The sequence below is a fragment of the Triticum urartu genome, chromosome 2A (assembly GCF_056163025.1).
Source record: "Triticum urartu cultivar PI428250 chromosome 2A, HENAU_Tu73, whole genome shotgun sequence".
In the NCBI taxonomy this organism is placed as follows: Eukaryota; Viridiplantae; Streptophyta; class Magnoliopsida; order Poales; family Poaceae; genus Triticum; species Triticum urartu.
In genome coordinates this window covers 548,980,119-548,994,481 of record NC_141874.1, presented here as the reverse complement: position 1 = coordinate 548,994,481, position 14,363 = coordinate 548,980,119, and the positions used below count along the sequence as shown (strand labels likewise).

Sequence of the window (14,363 nt, the reverse complement as noted above, 5' to 3'; positions counted from 1 at the left end):
AGGCTATGCATCAGAATAGGATTAACGGAAAGCAGTAACATGCTACACTGCTCTAATGCAAGCAGTAGAAAGAGAGTAGGCGGTATTTGGTGATCAAGGGGGGGGCTTGCCTGCCTGGTTGCTCTGGCAAGAAAGAGGGGTGGTCAACAGTGTAGTCGATCGGGGCACCAGCAGCGGCGCCAGTCTCAGTGTCTAGCGAGAGAAGAGGGGAAGAAACAATAAATAATAAGCAAACAGATGCATAATGATGCATGACACGACAAGTAGCGGTGCTAGGGGTGCCCTAACGCATTATGAGGTGATACCGGTGAAGGGGAGAAACATCCGGGAAAATATCCCCGGTGTTTCGCGTTTTCGGACAGATGAACCGGAGGGGGAAAGTTGTGTTTTCGCTATTGTAGGGATGTGTGGCAGACGAATGGACTGCGTATTCGGATTTTTCTCGAAATTCTGGGCAACTTTCATGTATAAAACTTTTTCATCCAAGTTACGGTTATTTTTCTATGAATTATTAAAGTTTTAGCAATATTCTGAAATTATTATTAATTCGAAATTAAATAGAAAATTGTTAGGGGTAACCAGAAATGTACCCAACAGGGTGCACAAGAGGCTGACAGTGGGACCCAGCTGACTGGGTCAACTGTCCAGTGAACAGAGGCCGACTGGTGGGGCCCCTGCTAAGTTAGCAGGGTGGTCAGCAGTCAACAGTTGCATGTTGACTGGTCAGTGTGACAATTATTAAAACAAGTTTTGTTTTAATTAATTTATTAACTGGGTTAATTAGAGGGGGTAGGTCCCACATGTCATTCGGACAGTTACTTAACAGTATTTTAATTAACTTTGTTTAGCTTTGGGGCCCAGTGGCCTGTGGCTGTTAGTGGGGAAGGGTTAGTGGCTAATTACCGCGCTAATGACGCGGGCCCACCGGTCAGTGAGGCAACGACCAGTTTAAACCGACCGAGCATGCGGTGGTGCTCGTCGGCAACCACACAGCGTGGCGGCCCGCACGAAATCGACGGCTCCGGCGACCAAAGGTCGACTGGAACGAGACTACGAGGCACGGGGAGGACCGAGGGGAGGTCAGTGAAGGCTGGAAGCTCACAGCGATGGCGACGGTGGGGTCAGACGAGTCGTGGAGGCATGGACGACGGCGGATCGACGCGGTAGCCGGGGCGGAGGGGCTTGGTGCGGCGACGTTGGAGGAGCAGCGGGGCGGTCCTCGGGCGCGGGCGCGCCAAGAGGAGGCAGCCAGAGCTGGCAGCATTGGAGTTGGCTGATACGTCTCCAATGTATCTATAATTTTTGATTGTTCCATGCTATTATATTATCAACCTTGGATGTTTTATATGCATCTATATGCTATTTTATATAATTTTTGTGACTAACCTATTAACCTAGAGCCTAGTGCCAGTTTCTGTTTTTTCCTTGTTTTAGAGTATCGCAGAAAAGGAAAATCAAACGGAGTCCAATTGACCTGAAACTTCACGGAACTTATTTTTGGAACGGAAGCAATCCAGAAGACTTGGGGTGTACGTAAGGAAAGCAACGAGGAAGCCACGAGGCAGGGGGCGCGCCCACCCCCTGGGCGCGCCCTCCACCCTCGTGGGCCCCTCGTGGCTCCCCCGACGTACTTCTTCCTCCTATATATATGCATATACCTTAAAAACTTCGGAGAGCACAATAGATCAGGAGTTCCGCCGCTAGAAGCCTCCGTAGCCACCGAAAGCCAATCTAGACCCGTTTCGGCACCCTGCCGGAGGGGGGAATCCCTCTCCAGTGGCCATCTTCATCATCCCGGTGCTCTCCATGACGAGGAGGGAGTAGTTCTCCCTCGGGGCTGAGGGTATGTACCAGTAGCTATGTGTTTGATCTCTCTCTCTCTCTCTCTCTCTCTCTTTCTCTCTCTCTCGTGTTCTTGAGGTGGTACGATCTTGATGTATCGCGAGCTTTGCTATTATAGTTGGATCTTATGATGTTTCTCCCCCATCTACTCTCTTGTAATGGATTGAGTTTTCCCTTTGAATTTATCTTATCGGATTGAGTCTTTAAGGATTTGAGAACACTTGATGTATGTCTTGCGTGGGATACCTGTGGTGACAATGGGGTATTCTATTGATCCACTTGATGTATGTTTTGGTGATTAACTTGCGGGTTCCGTCCATGAACCTATGCATAGGGGTTGGCACACGTTTTCATCTTGACTCTCCGGTAGAAACTTTGGGGCACTCTTTGAGGTTCTATGTGTTGGTTGAATAGATGAATCTGAGATTGTGTGATGCATATCGTATAATCATACCCACAGATACTTGAGGTGACATTGGAGTATCTAGGTGACATTAGGGTTTTTGTTGATTTGTGTCTTAAGGTGTTATTCTAGTACGAACTATATGCCTGTTTGTGACACTTATAGAAATAGCCCAACGGATTGATTGGAAAGAATAACTTTGAGGTGGTTCCGTACCCTATCATAATCTCTTTGTTTGTTCTTCGCTATTAGTGACTTTGAAGTGACTCTTTGTTGCATGTTGAGGGATAGTTATGTGATCCAATTATGTTATTATTGTTGAGAGAATTTGCACTAGTGAAAGTATGAACCCTAGGCCTTGTTTCAACGCATTGCAATACCGTTTACGCTCACTTTTATCATTAGTTACCTTGCTGTTTTTATATTTTCATATTACAAAAACCTTTATCTAACATCCATATACCACTTGTATCACCATCTCTTTGCCGAACTAGTGCACCTATACAATTTACCATTGTATTGGGCGTGTTGGGGACACAAGAGACTCTTTGTTATTTGGTTGTAGGGTTGATTGAGAGAGACCATCTTCATCCTACGCCTCCTACGGATTGATAAACCTTAGGTCATGCACTTGAGGGAAATTTGCTACTGTCTTACAAACCTCTGCACTTGGAGGTCCAACAACGTCTACAAGAAGAAGGCTGTGTAGTAGACATCATTGGCCGATGGATGAAGGTGAGGCATGGCGCGGGTCGAGGGAGGTTGTCGTCGGCAGGCGGCTCATCGGCGGCAGTAGGGTCGCGGGGCGGCCCGGGGTTGAAGCACGCCGTCCTGCGGGGTCAGGGAGAGCGGTGATGCTACGGCCAGCGGTCGGGCGGGTAGCGCGAGGGCCAAGCGCCTCCTGCACAGCGTACGTCGTGCGTGTGTTGGAGGGTGGCGGCGCCAGGAGGGGAGCGAGGGGAGAGATGGGTGGAGTGGGGATCATGGGGTGTGGGCTAGGTCATATGAGGGGCGCCGGGTTGGGCCGGTCGGACCTGGTGGGCTGCCTTGGCCATTTGGACCAAGTGGCCTAGGGGTCTTTTTCTTTCTTTCTTTTTTTTTGGTTTTTCTATTTTCTTTATTTCACCATTGCTTTCTATTTATTTCTGCTGCAAACCAATTTTGTTAAAAGTGCCACTGGTCAAAACAAATACTATTTAGTATATAGTACTGCCACAAAAGTTTGGGAGTAAGATGATTTCATATTAATTTTACTTAAATAGGAACGACTTAAACGATGCTGTTTTGGATACTGTTTTGGATGCCAGGGTCAATTTGGGCATTTTAGTTATGTTGTTTTCCTAATCACAAATGACTATGGAATATTTGCAAAAATATGAACTATTTAGTTTTGCAGTTTGAAAAAGTAATTTATTTGACTTAATTTTAAATTTGAATTTGAACTTGGTTTGAATCAACGTGAGCTTATTAACAGTAACCATGGTGACGTGGCATCATTAGTAGAGGGTTACTGTAGCTTAAATATCCGGGCGTCACATGACCTTAGGGCCATGGGGCGGAGTTGGCCACTAACATTAGTGGTGGGAAGGCTTCGTTTTTAGATCTTTCTTCGAGTTTTGTTAGGTTTTGTGTCCTGCTCAGGAAGGTGAGACGACAGAGGCTCCCTGAAGATGGAATAAATTTCTTCCCGCCTAGCCCCCGTTTTGGTGGTGCGTCTCACATCATCGGTGAGCGTCTGGAGGTGTGTCTTCGACGGATCTGTTTTTGGTGGATTTGCTCGGATCTGGTCGTCGTTCGTCTATGGCCGTGTGTCTTCAGTTTGGATCCTTCTGATCTACGCTAATCTTCATCGGGGATAGTTGCTGTTCTGGTGAACTGGTCCTATGAGGCCTCATCACGATGACTTCCCGGCTGTCTACTATAACAAGTTTGCCCGGCTCCAGCGAGGGAGGGGCGATGACAGCGGCACGCCTTCAGCTTGCTTAGTGCTTGTAGTCGTCGCTAGGTGGTCTATGGATCTTGATGTAATTTTTATTATTTCTTGTGTTTGTTGTACTACCATGATTGATCGAAAGTTTTTCCCGCGAGAAAAAAAAAAGAAAATCCCCAAGAAACAAAGCAGAGAAGAAGTTTTTTTTCTTTAGGAATAAGCAGAGAAGAAGCGGGCCTGAACATAAGAGGGCCGGCCTGACTGGCGGGGCAAACTGGCCAACTGGGCCTTATACCGGGCCTCGTTTCTTTGTCCTCGCTTTCCCCGGCGACTACAACACTTCTTCGCTATTCGCATATCTTCTGCCTCTGCCGCCGCCGCCGCCGCCGCCTCCTCCTTCTTCCCCAGCCGCCTCCGGTCCCGAGCAACCCCACCGACCCGCGCCATGGGACGACCAACGGGCGGCGCCTCGGCGTCGAAGAAGCCCAAGGCCAAGTCCAAGCCGAAGCAGCGCGGCGGCGTCGACTTCAAGGTAACCACCGCGACCGTCCCCAGAAGCGCTCCCCAGCCCCCAGTCTCCGCTCGGAGCCACCGCCGATGCTAACCCTTTAAGCTCTTGGTGGTTCGCAGAAGTACAAGCACAAGGTAGGGCGCAAGCTCCCGCCGCCGAAGAACGCCACCAACACGGAAATCAAGTCCAAACGTGAGTCGAGCCACATTGCTTCGTTGCTAGTAGTAAATTGGTTCTGACGTGTGGCGGCGCTTAACTAGGGTTGCTTTTGTTGTGTTTTTCTGCGTGCAGTGATCGTGCTGCCGGAGCAGACCATGGCGTCGGAGAGGGCGGGCATGGCGGTGAACAAGCGCGGGCTCACGCTGCGGGAGCTCCTGCAGCAGACGGTCCACTACAATCCCAAAGTGCGGCGAGGTGAGCTGCCCGTTACCCTCTGCCCCGGCGCATTGGGACGTCTAATACACTCTGTACACAGCAGCTCACGGCTGTTTTTTGTTGTTGTTGTTGTTGTAGCTGCAATGAATGGAATAAAGGATCTTGTCACCAAGCATCCAGCAGAGCTTAAACTGCACAAGGTTGCTATGATTGAGAAGCTGCAGGAACGGATATGTGACAGTGACAAGGTGGTTCGTGACTCGTTGTACAGTTTACTGCAGTCTCTTGTATTCCCATCCTTGAAAGAGGTAAACCCCCCCTCCCTTCTGCGACCGAATGTGCTGCTGGGATGACCAGAACATTTATTTGAACAATGGAGATACTATGTTTAGCCTTTTGCATCACCCTATATGCACAGGGTGCAAACTGAGTCTTGATCATGTGATGATTTTTTTCTTCATGAACCATAATGTACTAGCCTGCTTATTGATATTGACTGCATCTGCAAGTATAAATTGAAGCACCATTTCTACAAAATTTGATGATCATTGATAATGCATTGAGGTGCTCCAAACAGTGAAACTCTAAGCTTTCCTTTTTTTCTCTTCGCGAACCATAATGTAGCTGCTTATTGACTGCATATGCAAATATAAATTGAAACCCTATTTGTTGAAAACTTGTTGATCAGTGATAATTTTTAATGTGCTCCAAACAATGAAGCACCAAACATTCCTTCATTCTGGTTTAACCCACTATTGTCTAGTGTCTATTTTGTTTCGCGGACCCTGGAGTCTCTTCTAAGTAGTATAAGCTCATATATGCCATATTTTTGCTTTTTTAGCATCTTATATTATTATTTTTCTCTTGACCTGCTCCAGTTTTCTATATCTACTCCTATTTTCTTGGCTTTAGATGTCATCATGTGATACTTTTCTGTTTATTACAGGACAATGCAATGTCTACCCGCAGTACACTATCTCTGTTGATGGCAAATGTTTTGAATGGAATGACACACCTATCTATGGATATCCAGTTAATGGCTTTCAGATTTTTGGAGCTCGTGGTCCTCAATTTCCCATCCTCTTTTCCCAGATATGCTGAACAGGTCAGTGGAGTTCAGTCATGTATTGATGTGTTGAAAGTTGAATGCTTGTTTTTGTGCTAATGAAGTCTAGTTTGTTAGAAATGCATTCAGACTGATTGTCATTCCTGCTAGGTGTGTAATTGGCCATATTCATTACTAATTAATAATTTCTTTTGCACCATTCCTTCTGACAGGCTTTCAACAACTTCGTTGCTGTACTGAGCAACGACAGAATCCATCTGCAGGATAAGAGTAAACTTAACAGTGTCCTTGCCGGGCTTGCCCACTGTCTTTCCTTGGTTGCTCGTGTGACGGAAAATGATGATGCATCAAATCGACTGGTTTGTGCAGTTAGCAAGCTGAATCTTTTCTTCCTTCATTTTTTTCTTCCCGCACCTGGAACTGTGATGGCGAACTTGGTGAAATAGCAAGTGCACATGTTCTGAAATGTAGAATACGTATAATGTAATGATCGAAATCTTTGCTCGTGATCTACAGGTTCATAACCGTCCTATGGGAGAACTTTGGAAACCTACCCTTGACGAAGATAACCCTGGAAGTGGTAAGTCTTGTAAACACCATCCTCTTTTGTTGCTTCCTTAGTTGCAATGAAATTTGTGCAGCTCCACCATGCCGCCACATTTTATAAAGTTTTAAGGAACGAATAACGCGGAGTGTGAATTTAGTTGTAACATGATCAGAGAAACCCCAATATTTAGCCGCTTGAGCACTCAACTCCCTAGATATTTAACACTTCAACATTGTTTTCAATGGGATCTACCGTCTGCTAAGTGCTAACCTGGTCACGAAATAAGTGAACTCCGAATACTAATTATTGGGATAGCTTTTGAGAAGGGTCATTTTCTGTTTTCGTTATGATCAGCAGATCTGAAAGTGTATAATCAGGAGAGTTAACTGACATATAATTGATTTGGATTGTTTAGTTGGATTCGGAATATGAAGTAAGAGCAAAACTGTAAGAAATGGCATTTTTTTATGGGTGATAGCATAAGCAGCTATTACAGCCCTATAGCAGCATATTTTCTTATCTTGTAGATACACATGACACATCTTACCTGACTATTTGCTACTTTCGGTTATGTTCTTCTGTAATTTCATCCTTATTATTGTATTATCTTATTCACTTACTGCATTGCAGGAGCATTTGCAACATCTGATGTACTAATAAAACTTCAGAACCTCATCCGAATTCTCGTTAATTCGATAGAGGTTTCAGCTTCAGAAATCTGTGCAAAGCCAGCTAATGATGCTCAGTCAAGTGAAGCGTTATTATCAGCCCTTCATTGTCTGCATCTAATATGTACAACATTTATTCACGAGGCAAAGAAATCTCAGATGGAATTTGGTAGATCAAATACTCAGTTTGGGCCTGATTGGCTGAATAGTTCTGTGTTGGTATATCTAAAGAAATTATGGGGAGTGAAACGCTTGTTTCATGAGAAGGTATGAAGTTGTTCCTGCTAATTACTAACTATTAGAGCGAAACATTGTATGGTTTGATTTTGTAGCTCTGGAGGGATCATAACAAATTGCTGAATAAATCCAACATAAGTTGACTAGGAGGTAATGGAGGATTCCTTAATGGTCTCATTAGAACACGCGACCTTAAACAATGTAGGACTTGGAAGAGCACCAGAATTTGGGGCCTCCTTGGTTCATAGGACAGGAATATCATAGGGATAGGAAAATCATAGGAAGTGAGGCCTCCTTTGGTTCATAGGGTAGGAAAATTATAGGAATAGAAAAGTCATAGGAAATGAGATGACATGTATCTCAAATCCTATAGAATAGGAATAGGAAAAGGGATGTCCTTTACTCCTTTGGTTCAAATCATAGGATTTTTTCCATTGAGTATATGCTAATGTTTATTTTCCTATGAAATGTGGAGGGTAGGAAGGATTCGTCCGTAGGAATAGGATTTTATTCCTCCTACAAACCAAAGGACTCTAAAGGAAATTTTCCTCTAGAAATCCTATCCTATAGAATTCCTACAAAATTCCTCCAAACCAAAGGAGACCTGAGATGATATGCATCTCAATTCCTATAGGGAAAGAGATGTCATTTGATGCATATGATAGGAATTTTTCCATTGAGTCTAGGCTAATGTTAATTTTTTTCCCATTGAAATGTGAAGGATTGGTTCCTATCCTACATAGGAATAGGAAATCCATTCCTACAAACCAAAGGGCTCCAAAGGAATTCTTCCTTTGAAAATCCAATCCTATAGAATTCCTATGAAATTCCTACAAACCAAAGGAGGCCTGGATGTTATGTTTTCCAGATTCCTACAAGATGAGAAATGCTGAAACCTGAAGGACAGACCTAGTGCTAGAAGCTCCCACGCCAGGTGGGGTCTGGGGAAGGATTATACGAGGTTGTCAGACAGGGGAAGCACATGAAATTGTGACACCCTACCCAAAATTTATGGGATGGTCTCCTTATGAGTCATTCCTTTCTTCTGACGTCCTGTTAGGAAACATTTCTATGGGAACTCAATCCTCCAAAATTCTTATGTTTTTCCTTTGTTCCGAATGGCACATAAAGTTGCTGGTCCTATTTGTGGATTAGTGGATAGAATGTCCGTGCATTTGTAGTGCATTAATGTATACAGAACATTTGGTTTTTAATTTGTTGGTAATTATATGCTTTTGTACTTAAGTATTGACTTGTGATGTTAACGGAGCTCTTGTGTTAACATAAGACATTTAATCCTGCTTTCTTCAGAAGGTTTTTGCCATAACAAACATTTTGCTCACAGCTTATCTTGGTTCTTATGAACTTGTGTTTCTCATGGCAGGGAGATGACAGATTTTTCGTCTTCAATCTGAAAATTGCTGAACTCTTTTTGTGCTTGAGCACATGTGTGGATGATACAATGTTTCCAGCTGAGGAGTTATGCCAGTTTGTATCTTCTTTATTTACAAAGGTTGTCTGTGGTTTGAACAGTTTCAACAAGTGATGTGTATTGTTGCCCTTTCTTGCTGATAAATCTTAGGCGTCTTCTGTTTTTTCCTCTGCCATTTCATTATTATATTTTTCTGATTGGTGATCTCTTTTGATTTACCAGGCAAAAGTACTTCGTAACAAGGATCTCATGGAAACGCATTTGAGTCCACTTATAACTTGTATACCGGGTCTTATAGCCAATTGTGCAGATGACTCAAAAGGATATTTGTTGGAGGTATGGCTGATTTCCTTTTACTGATCTGTCAATATGTTGGTTATTTTGCAACTTCATCGAAATAAGAGTATATTGAACTGCAGGCATTTACAGATGCATTTAGAGATTCCAAGGTGGATTGCAAGCTAATGTTGCCGTATTTGGATGCAGTGGGAGAAATGCTACTTCCTGTAGGTGCTTTTATTGGAACTTAAATTGTTTCTGTATGTGTTGTGATGTAATATATTTAATCATCCAGAAAAATAGCTCGCCTGCATGTACATAATTCTGATATGGATTACAAAATTGCTGCATGGATTAAAAAGGTTAAGGTAGTCATATTGTACTCTATGAAACATAGAATGGCGAGTTCAAACACATCACTAAGAGAAACGAAAAAAGATAAATTCTGACAAATGATCAATCGGAAAGAAAAATAACATGGCAAAACTCAGCTCTCACAGCAAACTTCTCCTTTCCCTCCTAACACCAGCCAATCATGTTGAGAATTGATCATTTGAAAAATTGAGTGTCCGTAACCTGTTAATCATTTTTCTGTAGATATGTTTTGAGTTTCTTTCTAGTGAACTTTTCATGTCAATTTGTGGTGTGACCAATACAAGATACTTCCCCGCACTTAATCATTCTGTATGTTTAGCTGAAAACAACATCAGAGTACTGATGTATGATGTGTTTCCTAACATCTTTCTTTTATCCTTGCTTAGGAGAAATCAGGGATATGGTTTACTGAAATTGATTCAGGCTTATCGGAATATCGTAGCGCTTGGATAGGCGAGCTTCCTGGAATATTGCTACAATCAGTTGATAAAGCTCCCTCAGTTACAAAGGTATGTTGAGTTTATTTGTCGAGTAGAGAGCTGTTAAACCATTCGTCAACATAGTCATTATAGCCAGGTTACACATCTGCAGTTAACCTTCTCAATAAATTATGTTAATTTATGATGATATGAACTATCGTAGGTTGTTTTGGAGCTTCTCCTAAAAATCGGACAGTATTTCCCTAAAACTGAGTTTGGAAACCTGCGTCCCTTCATACAGTTATTTGGCACTAAATGTAAGTAATCCACTTTTCAAGACATCTTATCCTCTGTTTTAATCTTCAGCTAATCTCATTTTGCCAACAGCATCATCTGGAACGGTAGAGGCTGGGCCTTTTGTTAGCCTTCCACATGATTGCCAAGAACTTGTCATTTCATGCCTTTATTACTTCTCCAGTCTGCTCCCTGACACAATCGAGCCATTGGCCTGTTGTTGCTTAAGTAAGTTTTTTTATTCAACAGTACCACTTTATTCCACAACCATTCCTCATTGAGGTTTGTGGATAATATATAATTATATAATGCAGGTGATAAGCTGGACTCCCTCATGTTAATTAGGATTATTGAAGTTCTACAATCAACATACAAGGCTGGGAATCTACAGATAACAGAGCAACTCAGTTTCTTGTCATTATTAATGGCACGATTTGATGTTAATTGTGGTGAGTACCACAACATGCTTTTTTCACATGTACTTATGTGTACCAGTGGAGTGCAAAGTTTGCTCTTATTAAGTTGGTTATGTGGCTAATTTTTTAAAATGTTTTATGGAGTGACTACAATATGATAGTCATTGTCGGTGACAAGACTTCATAATACAAAATGGAAGGTTCTTCTTAGCAGAAACAATGGAAAACTTCTGAAAGATTGCAGATATTCCTTTAAACTTAAAAGATGTATCTCCATGATCCTTGAAACATATAAATGCAGCCTCTTGAAAACATACAGCCTCATGATAAAATGCAATCTGGATTTTGCATTTCAACCCTCATGATACCCAGAAAAATGCAACAACCTCGCAATGATAATCCAATGTGATGGCGGCAGGCACTACTGTCTTCATTGCTCTTTCTGGCGAGTTTCAAAGCATGGGGTCATGAGTGGATCACTACCTGTACCGTCACCTCTCAGGCCCCTCGCTGCTTCGCATACTCTCTGAACCTACTTGCATGCTGCCGCTGCTGTCTCATTCTGTTCGTGTGCTACCTCTGCCTTGCTGTGAGAGGTGAAGGTGGCAGATGAAGAGAGACTAAAGAGGGGTTTAGATGAGGCGGCTGCCTGTAGGAGGGATTGGAGGGTGGGGGATGCGGTGTACATTGAGGGTAGGAGGGGGTGAGGTGGTGGTAGAGGAAGTTTAGTTGATTTTTTTCAGTCTCAAGGGGTGTATGTACCATTGTGACCGACTACGTTTTATGCCCTCACTAAGGTTTATTTTTTGAATAGTTATGTGTGCACTTCAATTATTTTTTACTTTTTCCTGACACTTGCCTTTGAATTTGTTAATTTAGGCATGTCCTGTACTCTGGAGGATGCCGAAAAGGTCTCAAATTGGAAGACTTTCAAGACCTTGAATCACTTAATTTTGACTTACTTATCTGAGATGGGTGATGGCTCCCTGGTCCTTGAATTGATGTGGAATAATTTATCTAATGAGATTGTGAGCTTTTGAAACTGTTATCTTTTATGTATTCTCACAACAACCATTGAACTCATGTTAGCTTTACCGCAGGCACGAAAACCATCATTGCATAACATGAATGGTCTGTTTAGAATTATTGTCACACTCGATGCAGCAACAAATAAGCTCATGAATGAAGATTTCATTAAGCTTATAGCTGGCTACTTGGTCGACGCTGCTCTGGTGAGTACCCTTCTGTATTCGAAAGTTGATACATTTTTAAGCTTATTGCAACCAGTATTATTTTCCAAGCACCCAGTATTATTTTCCAGCTAATTTTAAGCCTTACAGAAATGTATTGCCTTATACTCCCTCTGTTCCTAAATATTTGTCTTTTTAGAGATTTCAAATGGACACCACATACGGATGTATATAGACATGTTTTAAAGTGTAGATTCACTCATTTTGCTCCGTATGTAGTCACTTGTTGAAATCTCTAGAAAGACAAATATTTAGGAACGGAGGGAGTATATGTTATAAAGATATTCAAAATGGTGGTTAGATTGAGCTCTGCTTGGTGTTTAGAACACCCCTGTCACCTCATACAGACGTACTCCCTCCGTCCCATAATGTAAGACGTTTTTTGACACTAGACTAGTGTCAAAAAACGTCTTACATTATGGGACGGAGGGAGTATTTGGCATAATATAATTTACTATTTTGAACATATTACTTAACTGATAGACCGTGTTTATGGTGGTAGCGCAGGTCATATGGTTGATGCTAAGAGCATTTAATGACTGTCTTTATTATTTGATTAGCATGCGGTGTGCCATCATTCACATGCTTCTCCTGACCACCATTTCTTGATTAACTCCTTGTGTTCTCTTTGCACTCCACTGTTGGTTGTGGATGTGAATTAATTTCACCCCCTGTTATAATGCATCTGCAGGATTTGTCAAAAACAAATGAAGTGGGCTTTCAATCTGATAAGACAAGATTATTTCAATACTTCATAAAGCCCTGCATAATCATTTTTGAGCAGAATGACAAGGTTCTCTGCTGCACATTGGAGATGCTTAAATCTTTCGCAGCAGATGAGCATAGATTTTCATCTGTCTCCAGTTCAGATTACCCAAGGGAGCTTTCACAACGAGTTTGTGTTGTCACAACCATACTGGTCTTCTTATTCAATGATCGGAGGCTCCATCCAAATCTTTCTTTGAGTAAAACGGCTATCAAAGGCATCCTGCATTATATAAGGCATCAGCTGGTGAGCAATGATGACACAGATCCCTTTCTTTGGTAGTCATATAGATATACTTTGAGCCTCCTTCAAATAGAACATTTTTGTTTCATAATGTGTTAATTTGAGAGTGAAAGCATAAAATAATAATGTAGCTCAGATAGGCTTGTTCTAATGATAGTTTCTGTGATACCATGGGTAGCTTTGCTTTGCAGTTCCTAAATGTATTTAGACTTCGGACAGACTGGCAATGGTTTTAATTTAAGTGAATTCTTGCTGCAGGATTCTAATTTGCCTGATGTAACATATGGACAAAAGCAGAAATTAAAATTTGCATTTGAGCAACTCAAGACCAAAGCATTGCAGTTGAACTGTTGGGATAGAAGTGAGCTTGTAGGGATTTCAAGCACCACATAACGTCATGTGAGTAACTAGATTTTGATTTGCCACTTATTTTTGTTTTCAAATTAAACTTTCATCTGTTTCTGACAGGCACAGCCATCTGATGACTTCATCTGTTCTGATATTGGATAGAGGGCCCAATGAAGAGGGTGGGCTGGGGAATGTGCCGCATTTTTCAATTTAAGAGTCGCATTGCAGAGGTGGCCCTACATCTGTAGCATAGCTGTTACAAGCAGTCTATTGAAGGTTGTTACTTACCGATAAAGGTAAGAAATGCTGCTGGATAACATTATCATATACTAATTTTGTTACACGTCTACCAGGTGTCAATCAATTGATACGTTGTACTGGTTGTTTTATTATTTAGCCTACCAAAATTCCTCCATTTTCCCAACAGTTCTTGTTTAGCAATCATGTGCATATTCTCTTAATGACAGCAGTATCATCTTATTGCAGGTGGTCAGAAAAGGTGTACCGTTGATGTTTCTGGTGCTATGTGAACTGCCAATCCAAAGACTTCCAGCGAAGTACAGTTCAAATTGCTCTGACTTTAGTCATTAGTAGTAGTACGATAGAAGTTGCGACTTTCTTTGTGATGCCTTGAAACTGTTTGTCGTGTACTATTCTACCCAAGCTGATTGCGCCAAAATCGATGTGTTGTGATCACTACATAGATGTTAAGGTTAGTCTCGACTGCCATGTAAATGCAGAAATTTTGATCTCAGTTTTCTCGATCCTATTTTGTTGCATTTTGATCTCGTGAAAACTATTTCTAGGGGAGGCTTCTATGCGTTTGGTAGTGCTTTCAGCGGCCTGGACTTATGCACCTTCTTTCCCCTCCCATGTTCTTGCATGGTATCAGCTGTGGTCACTGTTTTTAAAGTGACAGGGTTTAGAAACTACGGATTTGCCAAGTGTCATCTAACACGTAT

At 42.2% G+C, this 14,363-nt stretch overlaps 1 protein-coding gene across 2 annotated transcripts; it reads left to right on the top strand.

Annotated features, from left to right (window-relative positions):
• The first annotated feature begins 4,485 nt into the window (after positions 1–4,485).
• On the top strand, positions 4,486–14,168 carry LOC125538637 (ARM repeat superfamily protein). 2 transcript variants are annotated; one of them, XM_048701896.2, is made up of 21 exons: positions 4,486–4,707; positions 4,806–4,878; positions 4,978–5,100; positions 5,200–5,369; positions 6,008–6,166; positions 6,340–6,486; positions 6,644–6,707; positions 7,305–7,609; positions 8,964–9,092; positions 9,234–9,347; positions 9,431–9,517; positions 10,052–10,174; positions 10,308–10,401; positions 10,472–10,606; positions 10,693–10,827; positions 11,674–11,822; positions 11,895–12,026; positions 12,736–13,056; positions 13,312–13,452; positions 13,564–13,697; positions 13,888–14,168. In XM_048701896.2, the coding sequence occupies exons 1-19, from the start codon at positions 4,621–4,623 to the stop codon at positions 13,444–13,446; spliced, it is 2,682 nt and encodes an 893-aa protein (XP_048557853.1). In that variant the 5' UTR covers positions 4,486–4,620; the 3' UTR covers positions 13,447–13,452; positions 13,564–13,697; positions 13,888–14,168. The 2 variants fall into 2 exon arrangements, with proteins under 2 accessions (XP_048557853.1, XP_048557852.1); XM_048701895.2 differs by having other exon boundaries at positions 13,522–13,697.
• The last annotated feature ends 195 nt before the right edge of the window (positions 14,169–14,363 follow it).